A 21348-nucleotide genomic window follows, 5' to 3' on the forward strand; every position below is an offset into this window, starting at 1 on the left:
TTAGGAAGTTGCTTTAGAAAGCAATAAAAAAAATAGTCCCAAGTGAAGCCTTAGTTTAGTTTTGTTCGCTATATGATTATGTTAAATGATTAGTTTGATTCGATTTTTAATACAAATGGATTCAAATTGAATCCTTCACGCTCCTAATAGAAAGTGCATACAATATAATTCTTTTTATTTAGAAGAATTGAGTAGGTTATCCTCACACATCTCTCACCATCCATTAGAACATTTAAATGATTAAAGAAAATTTAACTATTTTTTATATTACCAATGATTTTTAATTACTTCAGATCTTAGCATTTTGATGGATGATGATTGATATTTGATGATAATCATTTGGTGAATTGAACTACAAAATATCTAATCAAATGCTTTAATTTGCCTAAGAAAGAGGAGCCAAATTAAGCTACAAAGATCTAAAGAAATTTAGTGAGAGACTTCAATGTAACTATATAGAATGTACGTATAATTGAACTAGTGTAGTTAGCCATAGTCGAACTTAGAGTCGGCTGCTAGTCGAAAACTTCAAATAAGTTGTAGACTATCATATGAAAAACATCTAATAATTGGATAATTCTCTGGTTGAGTGGCCAAATCTTTTGGGTGAACATCCATTGTGAATAAGTACCTCGATAATTTTAGAGTCTCTTGAGTAAGTTCGATAGCTTAGTATTATAGGATGAATAAGAGCCAACTCTTGGGTGACTTAATGAAATTTGACTTTGTGCAACATGAAGATTTAGGTTGGTTCAGACCAAATCCCATTTAGGTTTCGTTTGAGATAGTTTTCTTACTGTTTTTTTATTTCAGACCGCGAGCATAATTTTTATTTGATCATTATTTTTTCAATATTTTTTAAAAAATTATAATAAGAAATTGATATCTACAACATTTCTAAAAAATTATTTTATGTATAATATTTTTATAAAAAAACTATCTAAAATGAAGCTTTAAAATCTTATAATAATTTGATAAATTAGATGTGATATTGCATGATCTATAACATCTAACAACAAGTTTTTCATCCTACATAATAATGCAAATATAGACTATATAGTCATTCATCTTAACGTAAATTTGCTTGGATGGCTACCCATGCGAGAGATTATTAGGTGCGGTGTGGGGACGGGGAGAACCGTCCGCATAAGCATTGTGTACCTAGCTAGGTACCACTCGGTACCGCTGGGTACTGCTAGGTATTCAATACTTGTGGGGACGGTGCACATTCCGCACCTAATAATTTGGGTTTTCATAGGATGGCATCCCCTCCATCACCGAATATTCTATAGAACACACGTGGCGTCATTGGAACCGCGGAGATTCTCCACCGACCCACTTCTCCTATTTTAGGAGGGACGACGGAGGGCTTCCGATCGAACTGTCGAACTCCATGGAAGCGGTGTCGGTGATGGGGCTGGAGAGCCTCGGGGGACTGATACTGGAGACGATCTTGTTGAAACTGGGGCCTCGAGATGCGAGCGCGGTTGCCTGCGTCAGCTCCAGGCTCCGGGTAGCCGCCTCAGAAGAGAATCTTTGGCTCAATTTCTGTGACTCCGACTTCGGTCTCTCATCACGCGAGGACCCCCAAGGAAACCCTTGTCCTTCTTTCAAGGTCCATATATCCCTCTCCATTTCGGTTTCTATCTCCATCTTTTCCCAATTTGGTGGTAAATTGTCGCGAAAGAATTTTAAGTTAAAAACTCGCATAGGTAAATAGGGATTTTCTCTAATATAGGGTGAGCAGAGCCACCCATCCTATCTATTTTTCAACCACTGCATATTGCGTTCTTCTAGCAAAGATCAGCATTGTTTGTCTTTGAGTGGCTTGAGAAGAAAATGCTTAATACTTCCACAATTTACAGCTAATTCCTGAAGGGGTGCTCTGTTGAAGTTTAATTATGTCTACTATAGATTGGTAGTTTTAAATGATTAATAGAATTTATGCCAATTCATAGTTGTTATGCATAATGTTTATATATGCTTTCTGTTTGGTATGGATGAAGCTAATTTAAGGACATCTACACAATAGAGTTAATCCTAATGAAGGGGGATGGTTGATTACCATTGTTGTTGATTGTTTAAATAAATGTGATTAAATACTCCATCCTTCAAGCAAGATAAATGTCACATCTTGTATCCGAAAGACGAGATCAACTGCAACTCTTGAGATAAATCTCAAAAGTTGAGACCATGGCGCGCGCTATTTTGCGCCATTGACAACTATGGCCTGTGCTTATTGGCTTGTTTCTGGTATTTGGCATTCTGTTGGGCGATCCGAGTTTGTACTTGTTGGTGTAGTAGTTTAATCTCTTCACTGCGCTGCTCTCCTTCCTGGCTGTAAGAGGAATTCGACAATGCCGGTAATAGATCTAAAGGAGTCAGTGGATTATTACCATAAACAATTTCAAACGGACTGTGTCCCGTCGACTGGTTGGGGGATCGATTGAATGCGAACTCAATTTGAGGGAGAATGAGATCCCATTGCTTCAAGTTCCGGCCTACAAAACAACGCAGTAGATTCCCTAAACTGCGGTTAACAGTTTCAATCTGTCCATCCATTTGCGGGTGGGCGGCGGAGCTGAACTGGAGTTTAGTGCCTAGCTTCCCCCATAGTGTTCGCCAAAAGTGACTGAGGAATTTGACGTCTCGGTCGGAAACAATGGTTCTCGGAATGCCGTGAAGACGTACTATTTCTTTGAAGTAGAGGTCACCAATGTGGGTGGCATCCAATGTTTTGCTGCAGGCGACGAAATGAGCCATCTTCAAGAATCTGTCGACGACGACCATCACTGAGTCCCTATTTCGCTGGGTCCGTGGAAGTCCGACGACGAAATCCATGCTAACATCATCCCATGGTCGAAGAGAAATAGGTAAGGGAGAGTATAGTCCGACATTGGTGAGCGATGTTTTCGCTCTCTTACAGGTTTGACAGCTTCGAGTATATCGGCCCACGTCCTTCTTGATGGATGGCCAATAGAATCTTTCGGCTGTGAGTATCAGCGTTTTGTCACGACCAAAGTGGCCTGACAATCCTCCATCGTGACACTCGGAGATCACGAACAGCCTAAGGGAACAAATAGGAAGGCATATACTGTTATGCCTGAAAAGATAACCATCCTTGATAAAGAATAATTGATACGGGGCGTGCTGGCAACGCTCCCAAATCTTTCCAAAGTCCGGGTCGGTGGGATACAGATCTTTGATGGCTTCAAAGCCAACTAGTTTCGACTGAACTGTTTGCAGTAAAGTGTAACGCCGACTAAGAGCATCGGCCACCTGGTTATCCTTCCCAGCCTTGTACTTGAGCAGGAATTGAAATGCCGCCAAGAATTCTGACCACGTGGCATGTCGCCCTCTTAGTTTCTTCTAGCATTCTAAAAATTTCAAGGCGGCGTGATCTGTGAACAGCACGAACTCTTTGCACAGTAAGTAGTGGCTCCAGTGGTGCAAGGCTCTCACGATGGCATAGAACTCTTTATCGTACGTCGAATATCGTTGCCGGACCTCGTTAAATTTCTCACTGAAGTATGCGATGGGCTGACCTTCTTGACTGAGGACCGCTCCTATGCCCAGGTTGGAGGCATCACACTCCACTTGAAATAGTTTGTTGAAATCGGGCAGGCGTAAGACAGGAGTAGAAGTCATTTTCTGTTTTAACTCGTTGAAACTTTCCTGTGCCGCAGTTGTCCAATTAAAGACGCTAGACATCAATAATTCGGTGAGAGGAGCTGCAATGGAGCTAAAGTTAGCTATGAACCGGCGATAAAACGATGTCAGCCCGTGAAACCTGCGCACATCAGTGAATGAACTGGGGACAGGCCATGTGAGAATGGTGGTGATCTTGTCTGGATCTACTTCAATGCCAGTGGCGGAGAGAATGAATCCCAAGAACCGAATCCGGCGATCCAAAAACTGGCATTTCTTTGGGTGGCAATACAGTTTTTGTTCTTCCAAGATTTGCAACACCTGCTCCAGATGCCGAAAATGTGTATTCAAGTCGGGACTATAGACTAAGATGTCGTCGAAATAGACGATTACAAACTTGCTTAGCAGGGGTTGAAAGATTTGATTCATGAGGCGCATAAAGGTGCTGGGCGCGTTCGACAACCCAAATGACATGACCAGCCATTCATTTAGCCCATCGCGCACTTTGAAGGCAATTTTCCATTCATCTCCTTCCCGGACGCGGATCTGATGATACCCGCTCCTTAAGTCAAGTTTGGAGAAAATGGTGGCTCCTTGTAGCTGGTCAAATAGATCGTCGATGCGGGGAATAGGAAATCGGTAGCGCACCGTGATCTTGTTGATTGCGCGACTGTCAACGCACATCCGGAAGGATCCATCCTTCTTTGGCACGAGCAAAGCTGGTACTGCACAAGGACTTACACTGGGCCGTATATATCCTTTGGCCAGCAATTCTTCCACTTGCCGCTGTAACTCTTGATGCTCGTTTGGTCGTAGCCTGTAAGGTGGGCGGTTTGGTAAGGTGACTCCAGGTTGGAGATCGATGGCGTGCTGAATTTCACGCAGGGGAGGTAGTCCAGTCGGTAGTTCTTCTACCCAGACCTCCCGGTATTTGTCAAGTAACGGTTGGAGCTCTTTCGGGACAGGATTAATGCTCTTCTCAGCTTCTTTGATCAGTACGAGGTATCCTCCTTTCGCCTGTTGGATGGCTTGATTGCATTCAGTTTGAGTTACCAACAGCTGTTCATGCATAGCTTCAAGTAGATGTTTAAAAGGTAGGAGCACAATGGTTTCGTGGCCTTGCATCAACGTATAAGTGTTGGCCTCCCCATCATGTACTGTCTTTCGGTCGAACTGCCACGGTCGTCCCAGAAGTAGATGACAGGCGTCCATGGGCAATACATCGCACCATACTTGATCCTTGAACCTGCCAATAGAAAACTGAACAAGGCATCGTTTTGTTACCTCAATGGTGTTGCCTTTCTGAATCCAGGATAATGCATAAGGTTGGGGATGCTTCTCGGTCGAAATCTGCAATTTTTCCACCATAGTGCACGAGGCTATATTCTCGCAACTGCCGCTGTCAACAATAACTTGACAGACTCAATCTTGGACGGTACATCTAGTACGAAACAAACTGTGGCGTTGCTCCTGCTCTTCTTTCTGATTGCTCATCAACAATTTTCTAAGGACTAACAGGTTTCCATCATCAGCCTCAATAATAGTGGGACTACTCGCGGTTTTTGATTCCACGGTATTTCCTGTTGGGAGCTCCTCGCTGGGGTCGGTATCATCTTCTAGGATAGTGACGATTCTTCTCGTGGGGAAGTTGGAGGCAATGTGGCCAAATCCCTGACACTTGAAGCATTTTCGCGCTGGAGTGCTACTGCCCATGGTTGGAGAGGTCCAGGTCCTACCCGGAGATTTCTCTTGCGGTCTTTCTTGCGATCCGGACGTTCCACTTTTGAATGACTGAGTAATCTTTTCTCCTGCCAGTTCTTTGAATCTGTTTGCGGTTCCCTTAGAAGAGCTCTGTTGTCGTTCTACTTGGAGAGCTAGATTAATAGCATCCTGAAGAGTCCAATGAGGCTGCAATTGAACTATGTGGGCGATTGCAGGTTGAAGACCTTCCAAGAACCGGGCGATGGTGTTCTCCACGGGTTCGTTGAGATCGCATTTCAGCGATAGCTGTTCAAATTCAGCTACATATTCTTCGACCGACCGGTGGTGCTGTTGAAGGCAGTGAAGCCTCAAAAATAAATTCCGGCGATGATAGTCGGTGATGTACTTACGTTGCAACTCCTTCATTTTCTCCCAGCTGGTAATCTTGCTTCGCCCTTCCCTTGCTTGGTTGCGTTTTAAATTCTCCCACCAAAGAGAAGCTCCTTTCTTCAGTTTAATGGCTACAATCTTAACAATCCGGTCTGCCGGAATTTCTTTGAACTCAAGAACTCGCTCGACCGTATGCAACCAATCCAAGAATTCATCAGGGTCCATTCGTCCTTCAAATTCGGGTAGATCAATTTTAATTCCACTGTCAGCTCGATCTGGGGGACGGTCTTGCCGTGGCCTTCTTGGACGAACTTCATCATCGCTTGAAGTTTCTTGATGGAAAGGATTAACCTCTTCTTCTTCCAGTCGACTTCCGGCCTCTTGCTGGTCCCTTCTTGCAAGTTCTTGTTGCAGCCTCTGAACTTCCCTTTGCAAATCTTCAACCACCATATCCCGCACCGGGCGCTGGCGGTTCCTCCGTGGCGGCATCTTGCCAGCTCTGATACCAGATGACACCGGCTCCGACTCCTCGAAGGGTGGCTGCTGGTGACTCTGAGCTGGATGTCCCCGGGTCTCTGCTTACTCCTTCGCCTGGTAGCTTGAGAATTCGAAGGATTTCTAATGTTTGTAAATATAAAAAATTGAGGCTGCAAGGAGAACTTTTTTGCTTAATGAAATTTCAAGTATTTTTTAATCTTGTTTTCATGGTTGGACATCGATTTTATTGTGTCGGTATAAGAATGACTCAATTTTTGTGGGAAGTTATTTTCTTATATCGATGTGAAGTTTAGGTCATAAAATGGATGAAATTTTGACTATTTTTGCCAATTAACTGGTTGAATTATTAAATAAGCAAAATCAAATGTGTGAAAGATCAGCCAATTTAAGTTGTGAATTGAAAATTTTGAAACCAATGAATTCATGCACATAAACTTGTAATTATAATTAATCATAATGATGAATCCTTTCACCTTAATGTTTAACATGACTTGAAGTCATGAAAATTATCATGGGAGGAATAGTCAAGATACGTGTTAAAAAGTGTGAATGAAGTTTATAATAGTCATAGATGTGAAAATTTTGTTGTAGATGATGACATAAATCAAATGAAAAAATTGGAATATCTAATTTTGTTGGAAAAATAAATCCTAAAATTTTTAATTGGGTATTAGACATGAATATTTCTCTTGAATGATAAACAATTGGATGAGCATCATGTGATATTTATAAAACTGAAAGCTAAAATGTACTAAATGTGTATGGAGAAATGAAGGGATAGTTTGAGAAGAGAATCTATAATTATATAGGTTGAAATGAAAGCGCAACTAAATGAGAGGTATTTTCACTTATCATAAAATTTCAGTAGTTCTTAATATTGTGTGCTTAGTTATATTTTAATTTCTTCTAGTGCGATGAAGAGCGAACAACAAATTCTTGAGGCAGTGATTTTTTTTATTGATGTGTGTTTTGTTATTTTTATGTTTGGCATCTCTTAGCTTGCTATCTTTTGCCTTCATAATTTGGTCTTGGTTTTGCAAATGTGATTGATTCAAGTTATAAATAATGCAATTGGTTTATAATTATGGCTTAATTCTTGATTGAGATTTGATTTTTTTAATGTTTTTCAAATTTTCACTGAATTTCTTTGATTTAAGGGATCATTAAATTATCATTTAACATAGAATTCTCTTATTTTTTTTATTTATATAAAAAGAAAACAAGTGTGTTTTAATTCGCATCAAAATTATGAATTCCAATTTTGATTTTTTTTTCATTTTATCCCTTACATCATTTAGTCTTATCAAGTACTCTAGACTCTTAAGATGTTTGGTTCACATATTTAGTGCTAACTCCACTTTACTTTTTAGATCAATTTATGATATAACTCATTATTTTATTTTATTTTCTATTTCTAAATAATTTTCTTTAAAACCTCATATAAGAATAATGTTTTCAGCTTTCCTTAATGTCTTCATCTTTAGTTAAAATCATATTTCCTGCACTTTTAATGGATTTAACTTGATCACAAGTATCTAAATCTTTTATCTTGTCTTAGCTACTCTTTTTTATTCTGTCTTTACACACACACACACACACACACATAACTAGTCCTTAGTGTAAGTCTTCTTATGGAAGTCTATTTTCCATGGTGAAGGAGGTGATGGAATTAGTTCTTGTATATCTCATATTAGCATATGTAGTCCAAACTTAAGAAGTAGAATATGAAGACTTTAGAAGTGTGAGTCTTTATGCGTCATATATCTTTTTCCATATGGTACTATGGAAGATTTCAAAGTGTTTAACATAACACAATTTTTGTTTTTAACAAGAAGTCAATACTGTTGAAATTTGAACAATAAATTATATATATGGAGAAGAATCTAAAAATATATATCAAAATTTATGGAGCAATATATTCTTCATCTCAAATTTAGGCTCAAGAATCTGCTAAGCCACAACCTTATGATTAGGCTCAACAAGAGGCTTAATTACTCATTATCATCATTAATTGTTGGAGCAATAACTCTTGTGTTCTTAGTTATAATAATCTTGCTTACGAGCTTGGTAAATTATGTTAATAAATTTATAATTGTCAACTTAAAAGTAAATAAGAAGATTTTGGTAGCTTCATAGGATAAGTTTTATGTTTGTGATGTATCTCTTAGGCAATAATAATCTATGCATTCTACGCATCAATTTTCTTGTTTCTACAAATGTCATGGTGGTGTGGGAGGGTGATGTTAAAAAATTTATAAAATTTATATAACTTTGGTATTCGGGTAGGAGTCGTACTAGAAATGGTGTAGGTGTCATTATAGATAAGAGTTTAAAGGATAATAGAATTGATTTAATGCCAATTCAATGACGAGACTTCGATTTATTTTTCTTCCACCTTGAAATTGTGTTATGCAACAAGTGGGAGAGAGAAACCCTTGTGGAATCCTGGTATGCATGCGGGTTAGAGGGGATGGAGCAATCTGAAAGACATTTTTCTCAAAATTGGGAACAAAGAATCTCATGTGAAGTAAATTGGTAGGACAGAGAGTCTGTGGGCGGGGGAGAGAGAAAAGAGAAAGAATAAAAGAGGGAAATGCTATAATATTATAGAAATAATCTTCTTTTATTGCATGACCAGCCCTTGCCTTTCACTACTGCATTAAGTTTGTAATTTGGCGGTTGTCATTCCTAGCTAACCCTCATCTATTTCTCATCAAGATCAGACTAGGTTGTGGCACATAGCTAATGGGGAGCACCCTAACAATGCAAACATTCAAATTTGAATTCATTTTGTCAGTTTTGAAAATAAGAGTTATAATACGCCATTCCTAGTATCAACCCTTAAAGTTTCTCATGCGGTTTAAGGCAAAAATTGTTGACAATGGCATTATTAGAGTTTCCAAAATCAGTAGCATGTGAAAGATGCTGTGTAGGTCAACTTCACCTTTGCTTGCACCTTTTCATGCTGACAAAGTGCAGATCAAGTGGTCTTCTTTCTCATGCACTTCGCATCAGAATATCAGAATTTTCCTTGTTTATTTTTCTTGTTCTAATTTTATTTGATTTATTTTAACTTCCTGATGCGTTTCTTTTCATTGAAATTATTTTTTTCTAAGAATAATACTGGGTAATGCATCTTCTGTCACATATCTAATGTCATTAAAGCTACAGGCTGCTTATGAGAAATGGTTGAAATCCTTTTTAATTTATCCACTACCTCTTGTAAAGAGGGCTAAACAATGTTGGAGTTCCATTAGAAGCTGGATGGCTATTAATTTTCCAGAAGCTAACGATACTTTGAGGAGGGGCGCTACTGAAGCTGAGATAAAAAAGGCTGAAGAAAAGCTAGGGGTGAAGTTTCCCCTCCTGACAAGGATTTTGTACCGTTTCTGTGATGGTCAGGACACGGTGGCTTTGGATAATTCACAGTACAGGCGCTTAGCTCCTTTAGGTATTATAGGGGGTTATAAATTCTACGATCACTTGGTTAATTTGCACTTATTGCCTTTGTCCCAAATTGTCATGGAAACCAAGGAATTTGGACGGATGATGGGTTTTAAAAGCAAGAATATTGTAGTGGCAATATCCAACTACAGGGACAAGCTCTTCTTTCTCAATTGTGGCAGTGGTCAACTCTATGTTGGGACTAAAGATCTGTTAAGTTCAGGTGAAATGATGCCTTGTGTACCTTCAACACTAGTTATGCCAAGGCCTGGTGATGCAGATGGTTTACCGCAGGGGGCATTGATGTTGTGGTTGGAAGAGCATAGCCGACGTCTTAATAGTGGTATAATTCTAACTCGAATGTTAGGAAAAGCTCGAACAATCTCTTTATATCCTGAAGCAGCTCCTCAAACTCCTCCTGTAAGAAGACCAGAAACAATCAACTTATATCCAAATGCTCCTCCTACCTATTCAACTGCTGTTACTAATGGTGTTAAGGTAATGGAATCTCTAAGACTCAGGCTTCGTTTGAGACGGTTTTTTTATTGCTTCTTAAAACAGCTTTTTAGTACAAAAGTTAAAATTTTTGTACTTAAAAGCTGCTTTAAGAAGAAGCAAAAAAGCTATCTCAAACGAAGCCTCAAACTACGGTATGTTGGTTACTTATTTGAAATGATACTAGTGCATATGGAAAGTCATGCTAATACATTGAATTTTCAATGCCAGCATTTTGTTTTTGTTACCTGATTACATTGAAACATTCAGTCCTATTGGTAAATGGGATCCATGCAATTTATATATTATTCTGATTTGATCAAACTTACCATCTTCGATTATGTAGAATTTCAATAACAAAAGAAATAATTCATATGCTATCTTGTTCTTGGAGATTAATTAGGACTTGTGGCTTCCTTTTCTTCATTAGGAAATTAGGAAGCAACTGGTCACAAGAGAAAAAACACTCTTGGGTAGGTTTATGCTTATTACAAACTAAGCATGTAATGTAATCTTCATACTTAAAAAATATATCCATACCTTTCTATGCAAATTACTGATGCTCCTGGGTTGTACAGCGATGATTAAAGATCTTATATGTTGATTGCTTCAGGAACTTGAAAATTGTTCGGAATTTTTTAAAATTATCTTGATCGTTTGTAAAGTAGATGTGGCTGACATGGTCAAATTCTGTAGAATGTCCTGTCAAACAACAGTAGCCGGTGCCTATAGTATGTCAATGTGCACATCACTAAAGTTGGCATATTATCTAATTGATCAAGATGGATTAGAGAGTAATTTCATTAGACCAAAATTTTTTCCAGATAGACTTTTTTTTTTAGAAATTTAGTGTAATTGGAAAAAAATGTCAATGATATCAATAAAAAAAATATTAAATCAACAAAAACATCTACATTTTGCAATGAAACAGTTAACTCTAACATATTTCATCTTTCTAAAAACTCGTTATTTTGCAACAAAATATATGAATCCAATGGAAGCAAGTTTGACATAAATAATATTTTAAAAAAATTGAATCCACAAATTTAACCTCAAACCCAAGCTCCTTCTCCAGGTCCAATTGTTTTACTCATCTGCAACACAATTAGGTGAGGAATAGTGTGATATAAGAAAAAGAAAGTTCACTAATACTTGTAAAATCTAAATACCTTTAAAGTTAACTTTAGTCATCAACTTTTATCACATTTTCTATTATCTTTTAAATGAGGGACCAATTTGGATCAATTTTATAGAATTGAAAGACTCAAATGGAGATAGATGATAAGGATTAAATTGGCCAGACACAAATAGACAGTGGGGATAATTTTGGACTTTTCCTTATTTATTAGGATGAACATTACCCTATTTGTTCATAATGTATAATATTACTTACTTTGTCTTTTTTTGTCTCTTCACTTTTGTTCAATTTAATCTCCCATTGTGATGATATTACCACTTGTTTGTCAAAGATCAAATTTAACTTACCCAGACTTTAATCATGACAACCTAGGTACGTGCTTCTGCAATTTTTGTGCCTGAACTTTCTTCTATTGATGGAGAGAAGCAGTACTATTTTTCCTACTCAATCCGCATGTCACTAATTCCAGACGGATGCATTTTGAATGGCGTATACTATTCTTCTTGCCAACTTTCTTCTCGACATTGGATCATTAGATCCAAGGACGATATCATAGATGAAGTGTCTGGAGAAGCCGTGATAGGCTTGGTAAGTCTCAACATAGCCATCTTTCTCTCTCTTATTTTTACAACTCTCTTAACATCTACTCATCTTTTATATTCGAAAAAAATTCTTTCACTGATTAATTCTTTTACACTTGTCATGTATTATCATTAAATACAACTGAGGTTTTGTTTGAGTCGGCTTTCTTACTGCTTCTTAAAGCAGGTTTCTAGTACAAAAATTTAAATGTTTGTACTAAAAATTTGTTTTAAAAAGCAGTAAGAAAACCGTCCCAAACGAAGCCTGAATGTAAAAGACTTATAACCAAACTACAAAGCTTTTACTAATATAGTACAACTATTGATCATCCAATAGTTGTATTGAGGAATAGGATATAACTCTAGAAATGAATGATACGTTTAATAAAATTAACTTCATTGTGATGCAAATTATACCACGACTAACTTAGTAACATTTTTTTATTATATTTAAGCATTTGTGTGTGTTACTATTAATCTTTATGTTATTCTTATGGCTGCAGTACCCTCACCTGATGCCAAATCAGAACGAGTTTGTGTATGAAAGCTGCACTCATCTGCCTGATGCTTTTGGGTCTATTGAAGGTTCTTTCACATTTGTTCCTGGAAGGTACATCTACATTCAAAAGAAGCCCATAGCCCTCTCTCTCTCTCTCTCTCGTTTGGGGCAGCTTTTTTATTGCTTCTTAAAGCAGCTTTTTAATATAAAAAAATTAATTTTTAAACTAGAAGATTATTTTAAGAAGCAATAAAAAAGCCGTCCCAAACAAAGCCGTGATATGTTCTTTCTCATTATTATCTTGTTCTTTTTATGGTGTAGTTTGGCTCATCCGGAAGGGCCATCTTTTAAGGTCAAAGTGGCACCGTTCACCCTTGAAGTCCCTGAATATATTTTCTAACCTGACTTCTAGAAAATTCTGAGAGGTCGAGATCTTTATCAACTAAATTAACGGACACTCATACGCTATACTTATTGCTTTGTATTTATGCACTATAAGAAACTCAAGATTATCACATAAGTTTTGTAAATAGTGTTGGTATGCTCCAAGTTTATATTACCTTTTATGTGGACATGCATGTTCTTTTTATGGTGTTGAAGAAATATGTTTAATAGTTTATTTTGGACAAAAATATCTTCACTGTAGAAATAGAATTGAACAGCTTTGTGAGAGCAGTTGTACAAATTTTAGAATAAGAAGCTGCTCAATCCGTTCTGTCCCATCTCCAACAATAATGTTCAATCATGGTTGGGATAAGATTCGAGCAGGGTTCGAATAATGTTTGAATAATGTTCGATCATTGTTTTAATATGTTATGATTTGCATTATTTTGCTATCATTGTCTTTAATAAAATGTACTCATTTGAGTTATTTGTTATGTATGTAAATGTCCACAATAATCATACATATATAGAGAATGTAAAGGAGAAAGTTGTAAGATAGTTTGAAGTTAATGATCTGATCTCATGGTCATTTCCTAAACTGATATTCTTTAAGGCTTTGATTTATCAATTGTTACAAATGATGGCCGATGATGATGGGAATGAGAGTTTAACATTGGTGGGAGCAAAATTAGCATTTGGGGTTTATTGAGCATTGTTTGAGAATCCATTAACTTTAGGAAAATTTCAATAAAAGGATGAATTTGAAAAGATGAAGTTAGTGCATAGTGTGAGATAATGTTTGGAAGTTATGTTTATACTATATTGTAGATGATGTTGATTCTCTTGATAATGGACCGTTTGCTTGACATTTTGAATGTTTCAGTGTTATCAGAATTTAGTGATTTTGGGCTTGTTGCATTCGTCTTGTTGAGCTGCTCGATTCGAATATAAACATGTCATGTTTGAAAACGGTTTGGTAATCCAAATTATGGTTTGAACTTTTCAAATGTGCTTCGGATCTTTGATTTGGACTTATTTGAGCTCGGATTGAGTCGAATTTGGTGTCGTTGGGTTCGTATTTTTTAGACGTTCAGTTCGACTGTAAGTTTTCTGAAATTGGTGTTCGAATGATCCCAATTTTAATTTCAAAATTTTCCAACTTGATTTTGCCTTGAGATTAATGCCCCCATCAAGATAATATCTGTAATAAATAAAAAAGGAAGACTCCTTCAGGACAGTTGTCCTAACTCCTAAAGAAGCCCTTACAATCCAACAGAAATTCATAGTTCATTTTATAAGTGCTTCATTATATTATTAGAGATGCTAGGCCTATTTAACTAGAAGTGTCAATTTTTGACACGAACTGAAACACTACCTGAAAAGATTGACCCGTTTTTTACCCAAAAATCGAAAGATTGATCCCATTTTGACCTAAAAACTAGCAATTTTGAGTCAATTTCGGGTCATTCGTGTCGGGTCGGGTTGACCCGGACCCAAATCGGGTTGTGTTCGGGTCCGGAAACCTGCGGGTCAGATTCTGATTGACCCGAATAGTGCCGGATCAATTCTAGATTCAACCCGTATCCGACCCGTTGACCGAATTGACACCCCTGTATTTAACAACAAAATCAGATATACCACAACAGAATCGCGATTCTCTTCTCAAAATAATATAGATAGAAATGGGGATAACTGTATCGAAGAAGGTGGAAAAAACCCTAATCTCTTCCCCAAACTTCACCGAGGCATGCGAACTCGTCTACAACGACTGCCTCGCCGAGTCCCAGCACGCCTTCGCGGGTGTTAAACCCTACCAGCTCGCCGGCGCCGCCGCCCGCCTCCACGAGACGCTCTCCCGCTCCCTTCCCTTCATCCGACGCTGGGTCCAATCGCCGCCGCCGCGCGAAAAGGTCGACGCAGCGTTTCGCAGCGTAATAACTGGTTCCTCCGCGGACGAACTGTTGCTGCCGGAGTTCAAGGCCTTCGCGACCGAGCTCTTCCGTGACGCCGTCATCGCCGGTGCCGGCGGAGCGGTGGCGCGTGGGATTGAGATTGGGATGGTGGGGATTGCAGGGGCGGGGATAGTGAGCAGGACAGGGGTGGGGATTGTGATGAAGGTGATGGGGATTTATTCAGTGGGGATTGCTGCTGCTGTTTACTTCAGCTTGGGGTGAGGATTTGGATGGTTGCTATTGGGTAATGGATCTTCATGAATTTGTTTGTGGAGCTTTTTACCCATGAAATTACTCAGGATAATTATATCCATGTTCAAGAATTGCAAAGTTGTTTGTAATGGATCTGCAAGGTTAGTTATTCTCATTGTATAATTTATGCGGTGAAGCCCACCTGATCTGCGAACGGCGCAGAAATCTGGAGCCTTGTTAGTGTAATTATATATGTTAATTATGATGTTCTGTTCTGTTTAACAGTCCGCTAAATTGTTGAATGTGGATAATCAAATCGAAATATTCGGCTTCTCCTTCTCTATTTTCGTTTGTTCCTGGGTTACTACGTCCTATTGGTATGAGAGCCATGGCAGACTTCGGCAAACACATCGCTAGGAAACCGGGACTGGAAGTGCCTATACCGAAGAATTTTATGGTGTCAGTACTGAGAATCGCGAGGTATAAAGGAAAAATTGTTGTGTCTGGAGGTCGAATGACATCCACAGTCCAATGAAAATACGTCAAGTCACTCAATACCGAGTAATGTGGCTCGTACTACTCCTCGGTACCAGGTGATGTGTCACATTTTCGTTGGACTCCGGATATTAGCTATGGCCGGTGCCCGCACAGAATAATTGCTCGGTATAAAGAGGGTTGAATTCAAGAAAAATTAGGGATGAATTTGATGTGGTCAATTTCGTAAGGGCATCTCCAACTGATAATGCGATTTTTCACGGCAAAATAAAGCAAAATACCAAAATGCCGTGATTCTACTCCAATCGAATTCCATTTTAGATGCTTCTGCGAAGGTAACGATCCTTCTCCCTTTTATCGTGTTTTTTCGCCAAATCCGATTGAGAGAGCAAAATAGCTTGAGTGAACAGTGCAACGTCAATATTGACGTCGCACTGTTCATCTGCAAGTAAATGGCGGAAGATTTGGCGTTCGGCTGGAGTGACTAAACGACGTCATACGCACGTTTGACGTTCGGTTGGAGATGCTCTAACTGGTGAATTTTGCATGTAAAGCTGAATTGCAATAATCTCACTAATGAAAGTTCGGCCATCACTACAAAGGCGTGATAGAATTAGGCCAATAGTAGACCCGTTGTACACCCTATTTTAACAAAGTAAAATCTGAATAGATATATCTTTTAAAAACATCCATTCTGAATTATTTCTATTAAAATTGGATGAGTATGAAATGATTTATTCAGACTATACTAACACGATGTAGATTTCAGTTTCAATCTTTATTTACATATTTCATATTTGAAAGCATATTCAAAACTTATCAAATAAAATACAGAGCTGGTTAAACTTATCAAATGAAATTTACATGCCAAAAAGTTTGATTATGCAGCATTGTAGGCTGTCTTCTATACACAACAAAAATGTATGTATACAAAATGCTTGAATCCTCCTGCCTAAAGCCCTACATGTTCTTTCCCGTTTTTCCTGTAGTACAATTACTATTAATAAGCTAAAGTTTAATAAAATGGATGATTATAATACAAGAAATAATAAACATATAACTTTCAATCAATTATAAATAATATTTGAATTTAATACAAATCATAAGCTGTATGAGAATTTAATGCATAACCATATTGATCACAATATGTAGTCTTTAATTTTTTTCATATTTTTTGTTCTGATTATTTTCAATACTTTAGGATAGTCGTGATGACTATAGGCTTTTGCATATCTTCATCTCTCATTCAAGATTTGATCCAAATTTTTAACTTTTAAAAGTGAGAGAGTTGGGTACCTCCGTATGGTCCCAATAGATTTTCTCGTCAGATCTTTCACTTTTATTTGTGCGAACCTATCCTTCGTAATATAAATTTGCTTATTTACCTTTTTCGTTAAGCTTTATAATTTTATATTATATATACTATATATCTAGTAAATATATGTACATTCAGTAAACTCAACTAGCAAATGTTGAAATCAAGTGTAACAGTAAAAAATCTATATGCTCATTGCTCAATATGAAAATAATTGTTACGACAATTATATAAAAATGTTGTCATAATTATATAAATGCTCTCATTTTTTATACTAGAGATTGGATATCTCATCTCATTCTTTACAATAGTCGTCATCTCGTTCTCTAAAATGGTCGAACAAATTTTCTCTCCTAATACACCCATGCTTCTTTTCAACTTATAAACAACTTAAAACATCAATATTTAACTTTCATTCTAATAAAATAAAACCGGCTATATGAAAATCATAAAAATTCATCCCATGTGCATTTTTTCTCATTCAACCCTTTTTTTTTTCTTTTTCTAAATCTTTCATTTCTTTCTCTCTTTTCCTTCCTCTCATTTTTCCTTGCTGTTTTACTGACAATATTCTCTCTCAGCAGCAGCTACAGTAGCCTGCACCCGCCTCCCAGCGTCAGGCGGTGGTCCGGCGGAGGTGAGGGCCTCAAGTGGTGGTCCGGCGAAATTCGGGCCTCATGTGGTGGTCTGGCAAAGGTGAGGGCCTTAAGTGGTGGTCCGGCAGAGCAACGGCGTTAGGCGGTGGTCCGGCGGAGCAACGGCGTCAGATGGTGGTCCGACGGAGGTGAGGGCCTCAAGTGGTGGTCCGACGAAGGGGTAATGCATTGCGGCCAATTCCAATCTCAATCTATAAATTGTGTGCTAGGGATGGAGCTTATTTACATAATTTTTATACTGAAGTCTATGATTATTGTTGTGGCTTAGAGTATGACGCGGCGATAAAGTTATAATTTTACGTCTTAGCGTTGCACGGATTTCCAACTCACACACAGGAATACAAGATTTTTTATACAAATGGTTATATTATTGTTGCGAGCGTGCCTCAGATGGTGTGTATCCGAACGAAGGGTTGAGGGCCTCAGGTGCGTAGGTGAGGGTCTCCACTGATGGTAACCGGCGAACTCTGGGGTCGAGAGGAGCTTCTTCATTCTCTCTTTCTCTTCTCTTCTTATTTTCTTCTTGCTTGGATCCGCTTTCAAGAGAAATGATCTGATTTATAGATTTCTGGAAGTGACCAGGACCCGTTAAATAGGTGAGAGTCAAGGGTAATGGAAGTGGTTGGTATGGACGGCCGGATGTTGAATTCCCTTGATCATAATTCGTTTGATTTATGATGTCTTAATGATGTCGGAATTTAGGGATCTTGGGCTCATTGGTTTCGTCTCGTCAAACCGCTTGAATTCGACTATAAGTATGTTATATTTGGAAAAACCGTTTGATAATCCAAAGGTTAAATTTTAAGGAGCACTTTAACTATCACATTTAGTGAAAGAAGCAGGTTTTAAAAAATTTAGAAGAAGAAGCTACTAAGCAATTGCCTTGGCGTATTTGATTAGAGAGAGAAAATGAGTGTTATGTGGAGAGAGAGAATGTGGAGTGGTGATAGAAAGGGATAAGAGAGAGAAGAGAAAAAAGTTAGAGAGAGAATAATATTTTATGCGGCTGCACTCTCATCTACAAATTATATATATTATTTTAATTATAAAATAATGAATTTATATGTTTTCATCATTTTTATTATTATTCCTAATTAAACATATAAACTAATAAGTTATTAATTTATATATTAAATAACTTTATTTTTTAACTTAGTTTAATTTAATTACGTAAGAATTTTAATAAATATTTCTTTAAATTTATAACTTAAATTAATGTAATTACATTTAATAAAATTTATATTTAATTTAATTATTTTAAAATTTTATATTTAATTAATTTAATAACTTTTTTTAAATAATCAAAGCACCATCCGAACTCCGATTATTCAGCAACTTATAAGTGCAACTGACGCGTCGTAAAGAAATACGGAACCCAACGACACCAAATTCGACTTAATTCGAGCCCAAATGGGTCCAAATCCAAGGACCCGAAGCACTGTTGGAAAGTTCAACACCCACAAATTGGATTACCAAACGGTTTCAAAACATAACAAGCCTAATACTCTTAATTTCGCACGCCGCGGAGGTCTCGAAGAGAACGATCCAACGAGCCTAAAAAAGATCGCCGAACTTCCGACATCAATAAAGGTCTCAAAATGTCTAAAAACGGTGCATGATCAAGGTTCAACATCGCCGTTCACCGCAACTCCCCATTGAGGCCACTTGACTCTCACCTATTTACGGGTCATAGCACTCCAGAACATCTAATAAAAGAGCTCCCTCGTTTTTTTCGTGATGCCCCAGAAATCAATAGGAGAAGGATTCGTCTGAACATTCTGATCGAACCTCCTTCAGTTGCCTTGCTCGGACCTGAAATATCAAACTACATATAATCAGGATGCTTTACAAAGCCCAGCAGGTCACCTAATAACCTATAACTGAATCAAAGCAGCGGCTATGCTATCATATATGCATGTCAGTCAATCAAATCCATATCAGTCATGGTCAAGTAAGTCTATCGATACGTGAAGTCCATAGTCAATACAACCAGTCCAATCTGCAGCGGCAGACAATATCGATAACAATCAACTCAATAAATCCATGTCAATCTCGATAGAATTCCGTACATCTAATAGGAAATCAATCAATCCGTTCAAATCAATCGCTATCAATCAAATCAAATCGGCCTAATCCAAATCTATCTATTCAAATGAAGAATCAAGGGGACGAGGAAAGCAGTACTGAGTAAACTCATCTAATCTGAGGGACAGTGAATCTCATGGTAGCAAGTCAATACAGTGCAGAAATGAATAACAACAGTGAATCTATAATGCAAGGGATCAATAATCCATAAGTATAGTAACAATGAATCATAAGCAGAAATCAAAGAATCTATAGGCAACAGCTGTCAAATGAACCTTCTATAGCTATTCATGTCCATGCTATCAATCAATATCTATATCCATCCATTTCCTTTATCAATGCTCCAATGTCGATGGCACCAGCAATCATCAGTGAAATCAAATGAAACGTACGATCTAGTAAATCCAATCACAGTCGATAAAGTAGGAAATCTATAAACAATGAAATCATAAAATCAATACAGTAAACATTGCAATTCATACAAAGTCTTACTCGACAAGCACAAATCACTAGTCATGATCATAGTGCTTGTCGGAGAGGTCTCATATTGCCGTTCGCTCACCGATATTCACATCCTACCGCTCGCTTTCAATTCACACTAAGTCGTCACTCTTTTGCCCGGTCGGCCCGCCCGTCGGCCATATAAAAACTCCTTATGACTGCCCATGTTATAATCGATAGATCTATGGTTTAAAAGGAAAGCCCGTCGCCCACCATCCTGTACAGGTCAATTAGATATCTCCAACCAACGTTCAAACAGGTTCCCACTTGTCTTGTCAGTATCATCAATCAAATCAATAGTCTAATTGCAATAATCGATGCAATAAGCAATATTAAAGAAATCTAGAACAATCATATCAACAGTCCCATACGCATATCAATTCAACTCTATCAATTTCGGGAAAATCAAAAAATCATGACGAGAAAATCGGGCAGAATAACGGCAGTCTGTCAATTTACCAAAATCCGCAAAAAGGCACAAATTTCAACCCTTTCTCCAAACTTATCAAGGGTAGAATATCCACAACATCAATACAAGACGTATTATTCTATAGAACCAAATCAAATCAGTCCTGATATTTTTTGGGGGATGGGCGGGTGGGTTCTGGAAGGTCTGTTTTTCTATTCGATTACAATCGCGTAGATCAATTCGACGCGGTAACAATCTTCGTAGAATAGCAATCATGTACACAATAGTCATATCTATAACATACAAAGTTTGTGCGGTGAAAGTTGGTGTCAAATCGAATCATGTCCAAAATTCGACTGACCGAAAACACAAAACAATCTCACTGGTCAAAAACTGCATAATCTCTGAAACAGAAATATGGATTCACGGAGTCCTTACCACGAAGATCTTCACTTTCTCCAACAGCGGCGTCGGACGAATAAGTGCTCCGCGGCCTCCGAAACCAAGCTTTCCTCTTTTCCCTTCTCTTCTCTCTCCTCAAAGTCAGATATTTTGTAAAAAAAATGATTTTCTCTCTCCTCAAAACGAGCTGATTTTCTTATATCATTAGGCTGACCGGCCCGGCCAATCGCCACAATCGTCTCGGAGATCAGACCAAAATCATCGGCCTGGACGGTTCCCAAGAACTATTTTCAGCCGATGATTTTGAACAGTACAGATCGGCTGGACGATCTTACATCGTCCCGGACGATCATGGAGGAAAATCCAAGTCAGAGAGGAACATGAGAGGGAACGAGGTCTCACACTCTCTTCTTGAGAGGCGGGGACCGGCCCTGGAGCTAAGGAAAAGAGAGAGATATCGAGAATTCGTTCTTGCTTCCTAGGTCTCCTCGACCACCGCCGACAGTTTGCACCAGGACAACCACTTGAGGTATGTCGGACCACCGCATGACGCCATTGCTCCC

General features: G+C 38.1%; 2 protein-coding genes across 2 annotated transcripts; both read left to right on the plus strand.

Moving 5' to 3' along the window:
- The first annotated feature begins 1362 nt into the window (after window positions 1–1362).
- LOC110100052 (F-box protein SKIP16) lies at window positions 1363–13026 on the plus strand. The gene is made up of 5 exons (XM_020827442.2): window positions 1363–1615; window positions 9409–10179; window positions 11687–11902; window positions 12399–12505; window positions 12716–13026. The coding sequence occupies exons 1-5, from the start codon at window positions 1394–1396 to the stop codon at window positions 12792–12794; spliced, it is 1395 nt and encodes a 464-aa protein (XP_020683101.1). The 5' UTR covers window positions 1363–1393; the 3' UTR covers window positions 12795–13026.
- Window positions 13027–14333: 1307 nt separating this feature from the next.
- LOC110100135 lies at window positions 14334–15118 on the plus strand. The gene has a single exon (XM_020827551.2). The coding sequence runs from the start codon at window positions 14461–14463 to the stop codon at window positions 14950–14952; it is 492 nt and encodes a 163-aa protein (XP_020683210.1). The 5' UTR covers window positions 14334–14460; the 3' UTR covers window positions 14953–15118.
- Window positions 15119–21348: the final 6230 nt, after the last annotated feature.

Source organism: Dendrobium catenatum, unplaced genomic scaffold, assembly GCF_001605985.2.
Source record: "Dendrobium catenatum unplaced genomic scaffold, ASM160598v2 fragScaff_scaffold_1530, whole genome shotgun sequence".
In the NCBI taxonomy this organism is placed as follows: domain Eukaryota; kingdom Viridiplantae; phylum Streptophyta; class Magnoliopsida; order Asparagales; family Orchidaceae; genus Dendrobium; species Dendrobium catenatum.